This window comes from Malus sylvestris, chromosome 16 (assembly GCF_916048215.2).
Source record: "Malus sylvestris chromosome 16, drMalSylv7.2, whole genome shotgun sequence".
NCBI classification, from domain to species: Eukaryota; Viridiplantae; Streptophyta; class Magnoliopsida; order Rosales; family Rosaceae; genus Malus; species Malus sylvestris.
In genome coordinates, this window is record NC_062275.1 from 19937294 (window position 1) to 19956143 (window position 18850).

Genomic DNA, 18850 nt, shown 5'->3' on the forward strand with positions numbered 1-18850 from the left:
TGTACGTGAAATGCTATACATAAAATGTTTACTAAAAACTTAAAACTAAATAGTTATTGGTAGGACTAATCTAATGTGGTGTGCATGGCCCAGTGGTGATTCAACTATGGTGAACAGAAGAGAAAAGACCAGTTTTTGTGACCATGTTTAATCCTGTTTCAACAATTTTGGTGGCTGTTTTAGCTTACTTTGTCCTGGGTGAAAGACTTTATACTGGCAGGTAATTTCTTTTTTGTTTTACTTATGTAATCTAATATGATTTTGCTGAGAATCTCATGTAATCTAGAGTTTAACTAAGTGGTACCCAATTAAGAGAATAGACTATGCCAATTTTCCTCCGTATCCAAAACAAAACCTTTGTATGATGCACATCAGTGAACCACATTATGTGACCGTACACCACCACGTTGTGTTACAATCCTGGATTTGTCTAAAATTTCATGTGTGGTTTGTTCAGCATAGTAGGGGTCTTCATTGTCATCCTTGGGCTGTACTTGCTGCTGTGGAGAAAAGATAGTGATGAAGTTTACGTCAAGGCGGAAGAGTCATCTTATCAGACAACACATGAAGAGCATAAGGATAATGGCATACAGAAAATCACTTCAGCTAACAAGAATGTGCAGCATGGTGAACCATAAAGATCAGATTGGATCCTTCCCTGGAATCCATCAAGACGGAAATCACGAATCAAAATTGAACACTTCAAAACTAAAAGCAGATGATGAAAGTGATAAAGAAAAGCTAGTTGAGTGACAAACATGGGAGCAAGAAAATGAAGTCTGCTTTAACCTTTGTTATAGCAAGAGAAAAATTCGTGATCGTTTCCGCGGGAAGAGGCTGCACATATTTCAGCCCTTCATGCTCAAAATCTAAATTGTTTTTGATGATTTAATTTGGACTGAAGAAGAACTCTTTAATTTGATCATGTTACAAGTTCTCACTAGTACAAAAAACACACTTGCGCGACGAAGTATATTACGTCGAGCAAAAACGTTTCGCGCAACGTTGACAAAGAAGCATCACGCAATGAAATTTTTGCGCAACGGGCCATTAGGAGATGAAGTGTTCCATCGTGCAAAATGTTTTAGCGCGACAAAGGTACACATTTGTCGCGCAATGTTTGGAAAAAAGGTGGTAAACTCCTAGTTTGGCGCCGGAAAATTGCCCGACGGACCAAATGTGTCGACCAAAGGTTTTTGCGCGACAAACCAACCAATGCATCGTGCAAAGGGATTTTGCGCAATGGACCAACCAATGTGTCGCACAAATGGTTTTTGGTCGCAAAAATGGTTTCTGCACAATGTTATAGTTCTCCGTTGAGCAAAGACCCTATGCAAGACGCGGTTGGTCTGTCGTGTAATTTTCTGGAAAGAAACGCAGTAATGTTTCACGCCAAACAGTATGCGCACTCATGCACTCGTGAAATTGAATGAAAACCTTAAAAAGAAAACCACTAGTGTAAACATTTTAAATTGAATAGATGGGTCTCTAATGTTATATTTTTATGGTTCAAAAATTGTATGGATGTTGCAGTTTGGGACGTTACTGTACTTGAGGATGCCGGTCTTCAGATCCTGACTGAGACCCTAGATTAGATGCTCGGTCGTCGTCATGGCATCGTTGTTCGGGGGATAGGGAAGGCGTAGGTTCGCGAGACGGGTGGCTCCTCTTCCAGACCGACCACAAGACAAGTCGTCACCCTGACAAAGGAAGTGGCAACCTTGAAAGATAAGATTGTGGGCCAAAAAGCCCAGAATGCAGCCCAAAAAGCCTAGACTAAAGACCAAAATGTGGCCCAAGACAAGAAGATGAGCATGATCTTACGGGCCTTCGAGCTGTCCAACTTCCAAATCCTGATGGCAGCACCTAATCTTGCTCCACCTTCGACCACCCAAGGGCTTCGCCTAGTCGATACCTAGTAGCCTAATGCATCAAACCCGGACGACTATTTGTTGTAGTTTTCTTTTTCTAATCGAACAACTTATACGTACATTTTCATATATTTTATAATTAAATACTTTTTCTTGGTTTATTAATTATTGTTTATAATTTAATTAAAATATTTATAAAATTAAATTAAAAATATATTGTCAAAAAATAAAATAAAAATAACAATAAATTTGCGTGACAATGGCGTAATATACGTCATGCAAAAGGGCTTTGCGCAACGACAATAACCTACGTCGCACACCTATCTTTGCGCAACAATGAAAGTAAGCTACGTCACGCAAAAGCTAAGCAACAGGGGACCTAAGTTCATGATCACGAGATGTATCACGAGTCAATGGAGGCAAATAGTGATAAGACCCTGCTCAACCTAGATAGTACAACAATGGAGAATTGGAAGAAATAGAAGAGGGAGACGACGAGTGAGGAACTCGTGCCTATTTTTTATTTAATAAAACTGATATATCCATTAGAGAAGCTACGCAACCATTGCTCCCTTTAAATAGTCTCTCCACTCAGAAATACTAGCTCAGCATTTCTTTACATAAATAACACACTAAAGGATAAACCCTTTTAACAACTGGAATTACAAATAGAAATAATAAAATGCATTTCCTAACATCACTCCCTCCTTAAAATCAACCTTATCCACAAGGTTCAAAGTTGAAATTCTGGGAACTTAGCATGAAAGTCATCATAATCCTCCCAAGTAGATGTGCTCTCTTCTTGCCAGACCCACTGTACTAGTAACTGAACACCTACCTTGTCTCTTTTCTTGTAAATTCTTTTGGCGAGTATTGCCAAAGGTGCATATGTGGGGTGAGAATCTTGCATTTAAACTGCATCTGTCAAGGGTGGCAATGTTATTACTGGTAGATCCACATTTCCCATGTGCCTCTTGAGGCAGCTGACATGAAAAAATGAATGAATTTTTGTTCCTTCAGGCAGTTTAAGCTTGTAAGCAACAGGTCCCACTCTCTCTAACACTTCATAAGAGCTATAGTATTAAGGGTGCAATTTGTGATGAACATGTGAAGCCAATGTTTGTAACTGATATGGCAGCAACTTGAGATAGACTAAGTTACCAACATAAAACTCTCTCTCAGTTCTCTTCTTGTTTGCTTGAATTGCCATTCTATTTTGAGCCATTGCTAAGTTAAACTTGAGTATAGTAAGAACCTTATATCTCTCAATCAATTCTTATTCCACAGAGTCCAGTTTTGTAGTGCCTTACTCATAGGGAATAACATGAGGAGGAGGATATCCGTATACCAATTCAAATAGAGTGAATTTTGAAAATGTATGATAGAAAGTGTTATAATTCCATTCGGCCCATTGTAACCATTTAACCTAATCTTTAGGCTTATTTCCCACAAAGCACCTCAGGTAAGTCTCAACACCTCTATTGACCACCTCAGTTTGTCCATCACTCTGAGGATGGTACCCAAAGCTCATGCAAAGTTAGGATCCTTGCAACTTAAAGAACTCCTTCCAAAAAGAGCTTAAAAACAATGGATCTCTGTCACTCACAATTGTGGATGGCATTCCATGTAGCTTAAATATGTTGTCAACAAACAACTGAGCAACAGTTAAGGCAGTGTAGGGATGAACTAAAGCTAAGAAATGAGCATACTTAGTCAACCTATCCACTACCACTAGAATGATAGTTTTCCCTTTCCAAGGGTGTAACCCTACAATGAAGTTCATACTTATATCAGTCCAAATTTTTTGAGGGATTGGCAAAGGTTGAATTAGACCCGGAGGAGATATAGTTTCATACTTGTTTTGTTGGCAAGTTTTACACTCTGAGATGTAGGTTTTAATGTCACTCTTCATACCTGGCCAATAAAAACCCTTTTTTAGCCTTTGGTAGGTCTTCAAAACCGCTTAGTGACCTGTTGTAGGTGTTGAATGGTATTCATCTAAAAGCCTAGCCTTCCAAGTGCAATCGGACCTGAGAACTATTCTGGACTTGTACTTTAGTAAGCCATTGTCAACATGATAATGGGCTAACTTAGAACCACTGGCTACTCATTTCCCATGATATGTAATCTCCGCCAATCTTTCCTTGATGCAAGCATCTTCTTCATTATACCATCTTAACTCGTCTAACCACCCAAAATAGGGGTAAAAGATAGCCTGACAACTCATAGATGGTTCATTGATTCTCTTAGAGAATTGAGTATTAAGATATGTGTCCTGTCTTCTAGAAAGAGCATCAGCAACTATGTTATTAGCATCTTTCTCAAAGTGGATTTCATAATCAAACCCCATCAATTTAGACACCACTTCTGTTGGAATGATGTGTTAGCCCTATGGTCAATGAAGTATTTTAAACTACAATGATGAGTCTTGATTATGAAGTGAGTGGATTTCATAATCAAACCCCATCAATTTAGATACCCACTTCTGTTGCAATGATGTGTGAGCCCTTTGGTCAAGGAAGTATTTTAAACTACAGTGATGAGTCTTGATTATAAAGTGAGTGGATTTCATAATCAAACCCCATCAATTTAGACACCCACTTTTGTTGGAATGATGTGTGAGCCCTTTGGTCAAGGAAGTATTTTAAACTACAGTGATCAGTCTTGATTATGAAGTGCCTACCTTGTAGATAGGACTACCATTCTTGACAGCATAGACAATTGCAATGAGTGCTCTCTTATAGGTGGAGAGAGATTGATTCTTAGGTCCCAAGGCTCGACTAGTAAATGCAATTGGTCTCCCTTGTTGCTGCAAAACTGCACCAATCCCAGTATCAGAGGCATCACATTCCAACTCAAATGGCAATGTAAAATTTGGTAAAGCTATGACCTGTGAGGAGGTCATAGTATCCTTGAGCTTCTGGAAAGCTTCTTCAACTTCTGCAGTCCACACAAATCCCTCATTCTTAGTCATGTGATAGAGTGGTTGGCAAATTTTGCCAAAACTCGGCACAAATTTTCTGTAATAACCTGTGAGACCAGGGAAACCTCTCAACTCTTTCACTGTATTAAGCTTAGGCCATTCCAGTATAGCCTGAATTTTGGAGAGATCAACCTCCACACCTTTGCTCGATATGACATGGCCCAAATACTCCACTCTACTATATCCAAAAGCACATTTATGCTTTTTAACATAAAGTTGGTGCTGCTGCAAAGCTGCAAATGCCATTTTAAGATGCAATAGATGATCTTCCCAAGTCTTTCTATAAACTAGTATGTCATCGAAAAACACAAGAATGAATTTCTTGAAATAAGGTCTCAATATATCATTCATGAGACTTTGGAAGGTTGCTAAGGCATTAGTGAGCCCAAAAGGCATCACTAGAAACTAATAGTGACCTTCATGGGTTTTGAATGTAGTCTTATCAATATCTTGAGGATGCATCAAATTTTGATGATAACCTGACCTTAAATTAAGCTTAAAGAAAAACCTAGCACTACGTAATTCATCTAAGAGGTCATCAATCAAAGGAATAGGGTACTTGTCCTTGATTGTTATGGCATTAAGTTCTGTTTAATCCATACACATTATGAAGGTTCCTTCTTTTTTCTTCACAAGGAGAACTAGACAAGAGAAAAGACTATGACTTGGCCTGATAAAACCTGCCTTAAGTAGTTCTTGGACTGCCTTCTCAATTTCAGTCCTTTATAAAGGGCCATAGTGGTAGGGTCTTATGCTAAGGGGTTTAGATCCAAGAATTAGTGGAATCTGATGATTGTGAACCCTACTAGGTGGTAGTGCAATAGGTAAGGCAAAGATAGTCCCAAACTGCCCTAAGACTTCTTGTAGTTGTTTGAGTTGCAAGGAATTCATATCACAGGCTTCAACCAACCTTCATTCCATGGAGTAAAGGAATAGTCTTAGATTTGAGTTGGAAATGTCCTTGTCAAGATGTTGGAGAGTCACTTCCTGAATCAATGGAACAGTTGAATCATTGTGACTAAGTTTGTACTGAGAACCATTCTTGGCAAATTCGATAATTAGTAACTAGAAATCCTAGATAACCGAACTAACTGAGGAAAGCCATTGAACCCTCAATACCATGTCACACCCTCCTGGTGGCAAGGAATACAGATCCACAACACAGTCATAACCCCAAATAGACAAAGCAACATTGGTGCAGCAACCTGAACTACTAACCTTACCCTAATCTATAATCATTACTTCAAATGGTCTAATGGGTTGAGTGTGCCAAGCAAATTTCTTAAGGAGTCTAGAGTCCACGAAATTATGTGTACTACCAGAATCCAAAAGTACTGTAACCTGTTGACCATTCACCGAGTCTATGACCTTCATTGTTTTCACAGTGGTCTTAGCTAGTGTGCCATAAAATGCACATTCACTAAGTTCCATCTTTAATAACTCAGGATGTGGTTCCTCTACTATAGCAGTGGCAATCTCATCTTCAGGGTACACTAAATCAAGCATGAGAAGTTGCTTGTTATCACATTTATGTCCCATGCTCCATTCTTTATCACAAAACCAACAACCACCCTTTTTTTTTTGTGAATCTCCTCCGGGGACAACCTCTTCACAAGAAAATTAAAGGGTTTAGCATTAGGAGTGGTGAGTGGTGCAGGAGATGGGTGCAAAGAGCGAGTCTAGGGCGAAGGCCTAACAAAGCTACTCTTCAGATCACATAATTTAGCATCAATTTGTAAGGCAATTGAAATAGCATCATGCACATCAGAGGGTCGTAACAATTTAACATCATATCTCAGTTCACGTTTCAAGCCTCCCAAAAAGCAACTCTTTAACAAAATAGGCCATAAATCATGAGTTTGATTTGCCAAACGCCTAAACTCAGTGATGTAATCTTTAAGAGTACTTGATTGTTTCAATTTGAAGAATGCCTCAGCACAGTCTTCAAATTCTGAAGGCCCAAATTCTTTACAAAATGCGTGGGTGAAAGCCTCCCAACGAGGAGTGGTCTTCAAACAATTGTGCCATCGAAACCACTAGAGTCACTCCCTTCCCAAGTGGAATGAAACTATCAAGACCTTCAGTAACTCAGGAAAGGAATAGTAAGTGACAAACTACTCCGCTTTGTAGATCTAAGCAAGTGGATCTTCACTGGGAATGAATCTGGGAAAATCGATACGAGGCTGCCAATTTTGGCGAAGAGGAAAGATGAGGGTCGAGTTTACCGGAATCTGGAGAATCGGTGATGACAGTTTGGGAAGAGGGTCGGCATCGAAAAACGAACCCCCACCCCTATGAGAACAAGCCATCTCGCGACAAAATTTTTCCAAGAACATCGCCATTTTCAAATCAATGGATTCAGAAAATGCAGCAAAAGAAGACTCCAAATCAGCAACTCAAGCGTCCATTTGAGATAATCGAGTGTTGGGATTGTAGTGGGGCATGCACAAAGGGACCAAGATCAAAATTGGGAGATACCAATAATAAGAACCTGCTCAACCTAGATAGTACAACAATGAAGAATTGGATGAAATAGAAAAGGGAGACGACGAGCGAGGAACTCGTGCCTATTTTTTTATTTAATAAAACTGATATATCCATTAGAGAAGCAACACAGCCATTGCTCCCTTTAAGTAGTCCACTCAGAAATGCCAACTCAGCATTCCACTCAGAAATGCTTTGTGTACAAGTTTCTCTTCACAAAATTCATTCTTCTACAATCAACTACATGAGAACAGCCAACTAAGTGAGTACTCAAAAGTTTTATCGTACTGATTCTCAAATAATTTTCTTAAACCCTTGCATCCAAATGCACCCTTAAGTTAATACCTCTGATTAATTGCAACAGATTGAAAACCAGTCCATCGTGACAATATAATGGGTCAAAAGTTCCAACTCCAAGAAAGAACCTAACATAATGTTACAAAGGATGGACACAAGCTTACAAGCACTATTCTAAAAATCTCTACCTAAGCGCTAGATGGTTGGCTACCGTCCCGATTAATGCATGGGCATTTGAAAATTAAGAAATGGCACTTAGACCCGCTGAGGCGCCCGCCTAGACCACCTAGGCACTCGCCTAGCCCACCCAGACCAGCCTAGACACCCGTCTAGGTTTCGACTCACGTAGATAGAAAATAGATAACCTTCATGTTGCATTTTATTTTTTTTCAATAAATTGTAAGAGACTTGTTGAATACTTAGATGAACAGACATTATATGCTTGTTCACCAAGTTTTCATTATATTCCAATACTTCATAATATACAAGTCAGTCTATTTTGTAGTTCATGATGTAATTATATATATTTTAAGTATAAAGATACACTTATTTTGCATGAAATATAATAGATTTACTTAAATCCGCCTAGTCCGCCTAGGTGCCAACTTAGGCCCGCCTAGCCGCCTAGGCGCTAGGTGCCAGCCCACCGCCTGACTAGCACCTAGCGTCTTTTAAAACCTTGCTTACAAGACACATAAATAAGATTTAACACACTGGGAATTTAAGTGTTTCAAAGTGGGAAGAAATTGATCTAAAAATCAGCAAGCAATAACACAACAAATTATATCCGGTACCAACAAGGCAGATAAATTAATGATATAACATCTGAGCAAGGGATATTATGAAGGGAAGTGATTTTCGTACACCCTTTTTCTCCTCGTACACACCCATGTATAGTTCCAGCCCTTGGATTGGATGAATCAAAAGAGAATAAAAAACACATAAGATCAAGATAAAATTGATTAAGAACGCATTGAATTTCTGAAGGTTTCAAGGAAACCGGAAGAGGAAGAAATACCTCTTGCGGGCGCACAAGCTATGTCATGCAAAAAATTTCGCAAGATGCAGGTTATTGTCGTTGCACAAAGACATTTTGCACGACATATCTTACGTTGTCGTCACATAAACCCTTCTTTCACGACCTTTGCACAAAGGGCTCCACGTGATGAAGGTTTCGTCGTGCTAATTCTCAAGTGACGTTTTTTGTCTTTGCATGACGAACTGTGCTTTATCACACAAACTGTTATTTGTAGTAGTGATCTAGTTCACAATGTTATCAGAACTTTTTTTTTCTATTAATAAAAAATAAATTAAAATAGTTCCTGAAAAATCTATGGTGCAAAGTTCATATTCCAAAAGAATGTAATGACATACATGATTCCTAACTAGGTAGCACTTTCTATATACAACAACAAAAAGTAGAGCTTTCGAATATGATTTTTGCATCATAGAATAAAAAGTGGTCAATTAGCAGACAAGTTTTGCTTCTTTTCACAGAAAAGAATACAAAAATAATGATAGTAGATCACATTAGTAGAACTTAATCAAGAACCTGATACTGTCAACACAAACAAGAATCAAGACTGAAATATATATATATATATATTATATGAGTGCATGCATGATGTGCTCCTCCGGCGTGTCAAATATTTAAATAGAAGAGAAGGAAGAAAGAGATGTCGTAATCGTGGGAAAGTTTATATGAAGTCCAAGCCACACCTCATCATGGGTTTAGCTCAGGTGGCGTTTACATTTCTATATTTTCCCACAGAACCTTCCTTCAATCCTGGGATGAACCCTCATGTCTGCGTACTTATCGACACAGTATCAGCCCTAGCGATGTTCCCTGTTGCCTAAAATTATTGAGAGTTATATAAAGCTACATTTGTACTTAATTATAGGGTAACTTTCTTTTTCCATAATTATTGCTTGTTTTGTTTAATCACGTCACAATAAGTTCAACATTTTTACATATTCTTTACAACGTAACATGTAAGACTGTCTGATAATAGAAGAACATTTTCCTACACCAATCATGATAACATTAACATTTCTAGTGATGTTTTCTTTTGCCTATGTCCTGCAGAAAAGAGAAACCAAAGATCACATTTGCTCTTTTCTTAGAATTTTTGTTCTTTCACTTCTTGGGTAAGGTGTTAAGATTTTAAAACCCGTATATGGTTCTCATCATAAGGGAATAGATAAAAACCTAATTTATGCGTTGTTTTCAATAGTTGTCGGATAAGTTTGACTTTAAACATGTACTTTGCCAGCTTAAGATACACCTCTCCGACGTTCCTTGCATCCATGATCAAAACCACAGCTTCCCTATCTTTCGTAATTGCAGTTGAACTGAGGTTAGTACACCCATTCATCCATAAATTCAAAGCATGAATTCACGTTTTATCCTTAATAAACGGCAATCGTTATTAGCACTCTAAAAAGTCATTTTACTTCCTTGTTTATAAAACATAAAGTAGAAATTGCATTTGAAAGAGCGTAGAATGATTGTCTGGAGTGCTAATAGAAGTTCTCTTATAAACTACTTTTGATTTCGGGCTAGAGGTTTATCTTTGAAGTCCTCACGGGTTAGCAAAATTTTTGGGCACCGTCGTCTCTTTAGCCGGTGTAATGACCATGAAATTCTACAAGGGGCCTATCATGAGAATTTCATGACGTCCATTAATTCATATTCAAGATAAATCCTCCACCCGCAAGAACTGGTTGAAGGGTTTAATTCTAACTGTTGCAAAGGTCAATGAGTTTTCTAACAGGGTTAACAGACATTTAGGAAGTGCAGTTAACCGGTAAATATGTGGTGGAGCTTATATCAATTGTCTCAACTGTTGTCACCGGCTAACTGCAATTTTATAACTTGCAGTTTACCCACATTGCAGAATTCCTGCATATTTGAGAATACAGATGAATTTTTATAATTGATATGTATGCAAATAATTAAAAATAAAAATGTAAAATGTAGGCAATCACATTGAGAAGATATCCTGCGCAACTATCACCGACTGCATGGATGAGTTTACAGGGGCAGCACAAGCAACTGTTTTTGCAGTATGCATAGAGAGCATAGAGCATATAGAGCATAGGCGAGCTGCTTGGACAATTGGATTCAACGTTGACCTCTGGTCAATATTGTACTCTGTAAGTATCAGGATTTTCGGAAAATGTAAACTTACGACATTTGATAACCATTTTATTTTTAGTATTTGGTAAGTAGAATTAAGGAATGTGAAATGTTGTCAAACAATAGTGAATCATTAAGATTCATCTAATGCGGGTAGGTGTATGACAAGGAGCAGTGTACTCGGGTCTTATAATCTTCGTTCAACAGTGCACAGAAAAGAAAGGGCCAGCATCTATAGTTCATTGAAGGCATTTTACATGTCAAATGGCAGTTTGGTTAACATACAGTCTTCACTTTGTTGGAGGAGGTCATAACTTGCAGTTTGTATGAGCAAACATGGGAGCAAGAAAAGTTCCATTAAAAATACTTTTGCTTGATGCATTTGTTTGCCCGGCAAGTGTTCAAATTCCATCAACTTCAGTATTGCACAATGCATTTAATAAGAAATTCACAAGAGACGGATAGAAAAGAAAAATGTTAGGAAAGAAAGAAATTCAGTGTATATGTTGCCAAGAACCAGTGCTATCAGATATGCTCTGGAAAAAGGTTGGGGTGTAAAAGCAAAATATGCTAAATACTGGACATTTACTAACTGTTTTATTCCGTAAATGAGAGCCTTCAAGCTTACATTTAACAATTCTGCCACACAAGTGCCACCAGCCAAATTAAAATCAGGCAATTGAAACAGCGCTGACATATTCTAAATGATCAATAAAATGGTCAGAAATGTACATGAACGCATCTAAAATTATCCAAGTGCTTTATTAAAAACCTAAGCAGCGGGGGGCCTAAGTTTATGATCACGAGATGTATCACGGGCCGATGGAGGCAAATAGTGCCACATCGGGACCAGACTATAGCTAGGATAGACTGCCATCTTGTTTGCCCCAGGATGATATGCAGCTGGTACCGCTGGGTGGGTTGGAACAAACCCAGAAGGTGAAATTGCCATACCTTTCAACTGCTGCTCCAGCCGTTCTTTATCTGCTTTCAGTACGAGTTTCTCTTCACGAAATTCGTTCTTCTCTGCCTGTAATATGCAAGAACAGTCAACTAAGTGAGTACTCAAAAGTTCTATCGTACTGATTCTTAAATAATTTTCTTAACTCCTTGCATCCAAATGCACCCTTAAGTTAATAGTAATACCTCTGATTAACTGCAACAGATTGGAAACCAGTCCATCGTATAATGGGGTAGAAGTTCTAACTCCAAGAAAGAACCTAACATAATGTTGCAAAGGATGGACACAGGCTTACAAGATACATAAATAGGATTTAACACACTTGGAATTTACGTGTTTCAAAGTGGGAAGAAACTGATCGAAAAACCAGCAAGCAGTAACACAACAGATAAATTAATGATATAACATCTGAGCGAGGGATATTATGAAAGGAAGTGATTTTCGCACACCCTTTTTCTCCTCGTACACACCCATGTATGGTTCTAGCCTTTGGATTGGATAAATCAAAGGAGAATCAACGGACAAAACCAACAGGGGCATGTAAAACAAGAAAACAGGTGTGTGAATATCAATTCCCTATTCTTAATAGTTATAACTGCAAATTATCATAGTAATGGACTATTGTTTTGGAGAATGAATCCTTGTAGGCTCAGCTTATAGATGCCACAAATCAAGTCTATTGTAAAATTAGATGAATTGTATGATACCTACTTTTCCAACCTTGTCAGCACCTGTCACACGCACACTCAGCTTTGCGGAAATTATGGGCATTCTGTCGAAGACTTCTGGGGAAGTAGAAAACACATGAATCTTACTGTTCAATCACCCACTTCCCACACGCAACAATAGCTCATGGGTACCACAGATAATTTTGCCAAAGTTCTCTGCCAAAGTTGAGCACGTGAAGCTTGCAGCTCCCACTACATCGCTCTGACCAAGAAGGGTAAAAGAATAGCAAAGAAACAGCACTAACAAAGTTTAGACCCATAAATTTTGAAGGTCTAGCTACCATATTATTACCCACAAGGGTAAAGGAACAGTACCACTGCTGGATAATTGGAAAGTCCCTGTGTGTCAACCTCTGTGCTTCGTGGCAAGGTAGACTAGCAAACATGCCCAACCTTTACTCACATTCGAGAAAACACTCCCAATAAGATTGCTTGCTCCAAAATCGAAGAGGCACCGTCCTCCGAATCTCGAGAGCCAGACTCCCAACATGACTACTTTCTTAAAAATCGAAGAGAGGGTAAAGGAACAGTACCATTGCTGGATAATTGGAAAGTCCCTGTGTGTCAACCTCTGTGCTTCGTGGCAAGGTAGACTAGCAAACATGCCCAACCTTTACTCACATTCGAGAAAACACTCCCAACAAGATTGCTTGCTCCAAAATCAAATAGGCACCGCCCTCCGAATCTCGAGAGCCAGACTCCCAACATGATTACTTTCTCAAAAATCGAAGAGACACTACTCCCCGAATCTTCGAGAGCCAGACCCCCAGCATGATTGCTTTCTCAAAAATCGATGAGGCATCGTTCTCCGAATCAATCGAAGAGGCGCTCGCTTTCTCAAAAGCTGGGCTGCTCAGAGACCACGAGGGCCGATCTCAGAAATCGAAGAGCCACCTACTTTTCTAGCCTTGTCAGCACCTGTCACACGCACACTCAGCTTTGCAGAAATTATGGGCATTCTGTCGAAGACTTCTGGTGAAGTAGAAAGCACATGAATCTTACTGTTCAATCACCCACTTCCCACACGCAACAATAGCTCATGGGTACCACAGATAACTTTGCCAAAGTTCTCTGCCAAAGTTGAGCACGTGAAGCTTGCAGCTCCCACTACATCGCTCTGACCAAGAAAGGTAAAAGAATAGCAAAGAAACAGCACTAACAAAGTTTAGACACATAAATTTTGAAGGTCTAGCTACCATATTATTACCCACAAGGGTAAAGGAACAGTACCACTGCTAGATAATTGGAAAGTCCCTGTGTGTCAACCTCTGTGCTTCGTGGCAAGGTAGACTAGCAAACATGCCCAACCTTTACTCACATTCAAGAAAACACTCCCAACAAGATTACTTGCTCCAAAATCGAAGAGGCACCGTCCTCCGAATCTCGAGAGCCAGACTCCCAACATGACTACTTTCTCAAAAGCGAAGAGAGGGTAAAGGAACAGTACCATTGCTGGATAATTGGAAAGTCCCTGTGTGTCAACCTTTGTGCTTCGTGGCAAGGTAGACTAGCAAACATGCCCAACCTTTACTCACATTCGAGACAACACTCCCAACAGGATTGCTTGCTCCAAAATCGAAGAGGCACCGCCCTCCGAATCTCGAAAGCCAGACTCCCAACATGATTACTTCCTCAAAAATCGAAGAGACACTGCTCTCCGAATCTCGAGAGCCAAACCCCCAGCATGATTGCTTTCTCAAAAATCGAAGAGGCATCGTTCTCCGAATCTCGAGAGCCAGATACCACAGACCACTTTTTCAAAGTGCTCTGACAAAGTTAAAACATGTGAAACTGGCAGCTCCCACTACCGTGCTATGACCAAGCAGGGTAAAGGAATAGCATTACTACTTGTTGTTAGGGAGACTCCTATATATGTCGACCTCCATCCCCAACGGACAGGCAGACCTGCAAAAATGCTCAACCCTTCATCATATCTGAGAGGGCACTCCCAACGAAGCCTTTCGAAATATTCAGCTTTCTTTCCCCCCGATAATACCTCTGCAAACAAGCTATACTAGAGCAAGAATATCTCATATCATCAGGGTTAAAAGCAAGAGTATCCCATATCATGCTTTTTCCCTGTCTTTTCCTTTGGCCTTGTTTTTACCTGCAAGACAAGGAGAAAGAGAGCAATCAGTCAGCACTTGGAATCAAGCTTCCAGCTAGGAACTGACTGCCTGGAACCCCTTACCTGATTACTTACCTGGCATTGCTCTCGAGTACTCATCTTCAACATCTTATGTTTCCAGGGAAGATTCCGCATCTGCTTGAGGAACAGATAGGGCAAGTGCGAAGGATACAAGGAAGCATGTGGAGACAAGCGTAACAGCACACGTGCCGATACATCCATTACTCTGTCAAAAGCAAAAGAATCCCATATCAGCAGGGTGGAACGTACTCTAGATTTGATGGACTTGTTTTGACCCTCAAATTCTTCAGTCGGCCTTATACTCTGGAGGAAACCAGAAAACCCTCCAGCTCAGTTCAAGAATAAGCCTGTGGAAAGTTACTTCTTCAAAAGCAAAAGTATCTCATATCATCTCTTCTCATTTTTCTTCTCTTTATCCTTCATGCTGCTGCAAGATGGGGAAAAGGTGAACAATCAGTCGGAGCTCTGATTACTTACCTTGTCTGTCACCTCTTTCAGCAGACCCCCTAGCTCGGCGACTTGGGGGACTCCTACTACATGGTTTGTATCGCGCTTGACCAAGCCTGAAACTACAAGTAAGCTTCAAGTGAAATTGATACATTACCTTGTGCATCTCCACCAGTTGAAGATACCACCCCTGGATGGAGGAAGAGTACTTCTAGAGAAGATGCCACATCTACCTATGAGACAGATAAGGCAAGTCAAGACGACACCACACTCCGATACTTAGAAGTTTCGTGATTACGAGATCATTCTCTCACAATATTTCCTAATGTCATTTGTACTAAATCATTCACTTGTACTCACTAAAGGAGAGCTTGAACCTATGTACTTGTGTAAACCCTTCACAATTAATGAGAACTCTTCTATTCCGTGGACGTAGCCAATCTGGGTGAACCACGTACATCTTGTGTTTGCTTTCCTATCTCTATCCATTTATATACTTATCCACACTAATGACCGGAGCAATCTAGCGAAGATCACAAAAAGCGACCGTTTTCACTACCTAGGATCTATCTTGCAAGAGAACGGAGAATTAGATGGAGATCTCAACCATGGAATACGAGCTGGATGGATGAAGTGTAAGAGTGCATCCGGCGTGTTGTGTGACCGTCGTAGGCCACTGAAGCTCAAGGGAAAATTTTATAGGACGGCAATAAGGCCAGCAATGTTGTATGGCACAGAATGTTGGGCGGTGAAGCATCAACACGTACACAAAATGGGTGTAGCGGAGATGAGGATGCTTCGTGGGATGTGTGGGCACACGAGAAATGATAAGATTGGGAATGAGGATATCCGAGGTAAAGTAGGAATAGCCGAAATTGTAGGAAAGATGAGAGAAAATCGGCTCCGGTGATTTGGACATGTGCAAAGAAGACCGACTGACGCTCCGGTTCGAAGATGTGACTACGGGACAGAGGTTCAGGGCCGAAGGGGTAGAGGAAGACCTAGGAAAACTTTGGAAGAGACTCTAAGAAAAGACTTAGAGTACTTGGATCTAACGGAAGACATGACACAAAACCGAGCGCAATGGCGTTCTAGGATTCATATAGCCGACCCCACTTAGTGGGAAAAGGCTTTGTTGTTGTTGTTGTTGTTGTATGATATTATCTCCATCAGAGGAGCTTGACCCAGGTATAAAGTAAAGCAAGGAGGACATTTGAAACTTTACCCGAGGTTAGCACCAACCACATGGAAACAATAAAAGCATTACATCAATCATAAACGCCCTATCACGGCTTTAAGATCCTCTATAGGAGTATTCTGTTCATTTCAGATCATCACAAGCAATAACCGCAGAAGTTTGAAATACTAGACTGGAGAAATGGTTCGAAAGAATTAGCTGAAACGAACAGAATACTGCTCTTAAAATCAGTGTTATCGGTCTTCTCCAACACAATATTTGGCTGAATTAACGATAACCTTAAGCCAAATCTCAGAACACTCGTAACAAAACCATAAAAGAATAAAAACAAAAACTTCAAGTAAATGATGTATATCGAACCTTTAAACTTTTAACTTCTTCAAGTAACTTTTGATTTGTTTCTGTGAGCTCCTGAGCTTCAGCTCTCAGCTGGTTCAAAACCTTTATGGTATCATCAAGCATAGCAGCCTTGTCCGTCTTCGGCGGCCTCCCAGGCTCCAAAACACCGTTCAACTCCACAAACCTGCAACATATTAATCAAACACCAATACTTTTTAATCACAAAGAAAACAAAGACTCACCATTCTTTTCATCATTACAAAACAACACATTTCTTCAAATTTGTAAAAAAATAAAATAAAACAAAATAAATTAAGATTTTATACATGCCTGTCATTCAATCTCTCCCTCCTCAATTTCTCACGGCAAGCTTTTGCCCCTGATCCAGAGCACGAATCCGGTCGTCCCCTTATTACCAAAACACCATCAATCAAACAATCAATTCCGTGACAAAAAGTTTGGAGCTTTCGTAACTAAGAACGCATTTACATTTCTGAAGATTTCATGGAAAGCGGAAGAGGAGGAAATACCTCTTGCGGGGGCACTCTTTTTCCTGTGACTGTGAGGCGGAGGAAACGGCGGCAGCAGGAACATCGAGGGCGGAGAATTCGAAATCGCCGAAAGGAGTGCCGTTGGGCCAGAGGAAATCGGTGGGTTGGGGTTCGTCGATGTAATCAAGATAATCTATCCATTCCTCCATTAGAGATGGCAAAAAGAGAGACTGAGTCCTCTTCTATTAATATGAATATGATTCTCAGGACTTGGTTCGATGTAAATTTAAATTTAAATTTATTTTTATGAAATAAGCATACAAAAAACAAATTTAGCATGTTGTTTCTAATCTAAAAATCAATTATCATTGGTCCAGCAACTCATCACAACGTGCAGCTATGATCCTTCAACTAAAAATTCATTATCATTGATCCCTTAATTTTAATCAACTAGATAAATGATCCTTCAACTTTAACCCAATTTGAGCAATTGTCCCTCAACTTTAATCCAATTCTAGCAATGGTCTTTCCAACATAATTTATTTTGATAAAATTCTGAATAAGTTGACGAAAAAGATCATAGCTACACGTTTTGATGAGTTGAGGGATCCTAATTGTAGCAATGGTTCTTCCAACATAACTTATTTTGACAAAATTCTTACGAAGTTGACGAAGATGATCATAACTACATATTTTGATGAATTGAGAGACCAATAGCAATGAATTGTTAATTGTATGATCATTACTCCAATTTGATTAAAGTTGAGAAACTATAACTACAATTTACTCTTTCAATTATTTTATTTTGTTTTATTTTATTTTGTTTTATAGATAAAAAGACCAGAATTAGAAAATATTAGTGTATTTGATGGTCATATTATTTGGCATGCCAACTGGTGTTATAAATTCATACAAAATCAATTTCGTGACAAAAAGATGGACTCATCTCTAAAGGGATCTTCATTTTTTTTTTAAAGAGATTAGTTGCTGACTTAGTTAATAATGTCCTTTAACAATCTAAAACGTTCTGCAGTCCTATCGGATTAGGAATGTGAATGTGTAAATCCTAGAATATCTAGGAGTATCTTGTAGTCACCTATTAGGAGTTGATTACCTATTAAGAGATGCAATCCTATAAGGGTAAGGATTTTACCCTTCTTACTACTATAAATAAAGGCATAAGGGGGTGATACAAGATACGCCTCAGAATTAAATCTCTCTCTTTCTCTCTTGTTGCTGCCGGCCCCCTCTTTCTCTATTCCTTAGATCGCTCAGTTAATTAGGCCGACAACACGTTATCAACACGCTCTTGCCAAAAACTAAGGAACTGAAGGATTGTAGGAGGAGGTTATCTTCTACAAATTCAAAGGCAAATCGTTTTCTGTCAATCAGGTTCTTCTAAAATAAATTAAAATATTTGAAAAAACCTTGAAGCATGAAATCATTCCCCATGATGAATGAACCCCTATATTTATATTTTCCTTCCAATTATATATATCGTATATATGTTCATATATTTTGTCAATATATATAATTGTTCATGCATTTCGCATATATTTTGTCAATATATATAATTGTTCATGCATTCCGCATACATGCTATGTGGAATTGTGAGTCAAAAGAATCGAAATTAATTTAGAAGTAATTAGGGTTTTTAACTCTAGAATTCGGGGGGGAAAAAAAACAAAATTGGGTAATTTATCGCAGCACCACCATGCTAGCCTGAAACCCAATCATGTGGCGACAAACCTCGAGACGGCATC

General features: G+C 39.2%; 1 protein-coding gene and 1 pseudogene across 1 annotated transcript; one reads left to right on the plus strand and one right to left on the minus strand.

Annotated features, from left to right (window-relative positions):
* Positions 1 to 9336: 9336 nt before the first annotated feature.
* On the plus strand, positions 9337 to 10967 carry LOC126609191 (WAT1-related protein At5g07050-like; annotated as a pseudogene).
* Positions 10968 to 11342: 375 nt separating this feature from the next.
* Positions 11343 to 17351, minus strand: LOC126608619 (transcription factor bHLH104-like). The gene is made up of 4 exons (XM_050276576.1): positions 17127 to 17351; positions 16927 to 17004; positions 16618 to 16780; positions 11343 to 11804 (listed from the first exon to the last, which is right to left on the minus strand). Exons 1-4 carry the CDS (start codon positions 17294 to 17296, stop codon positions 11547 to 11549), a joined length of 669 nt encoding a protein of 222 aa, XP_050132533.1. The 5' UTR covers positions 17297 to 17351; the 3' UTR covers positions 11343 to 11546.
* Between the last annotated feature and the right edge of the window lie 1499 nt (positions 17352 to 18850).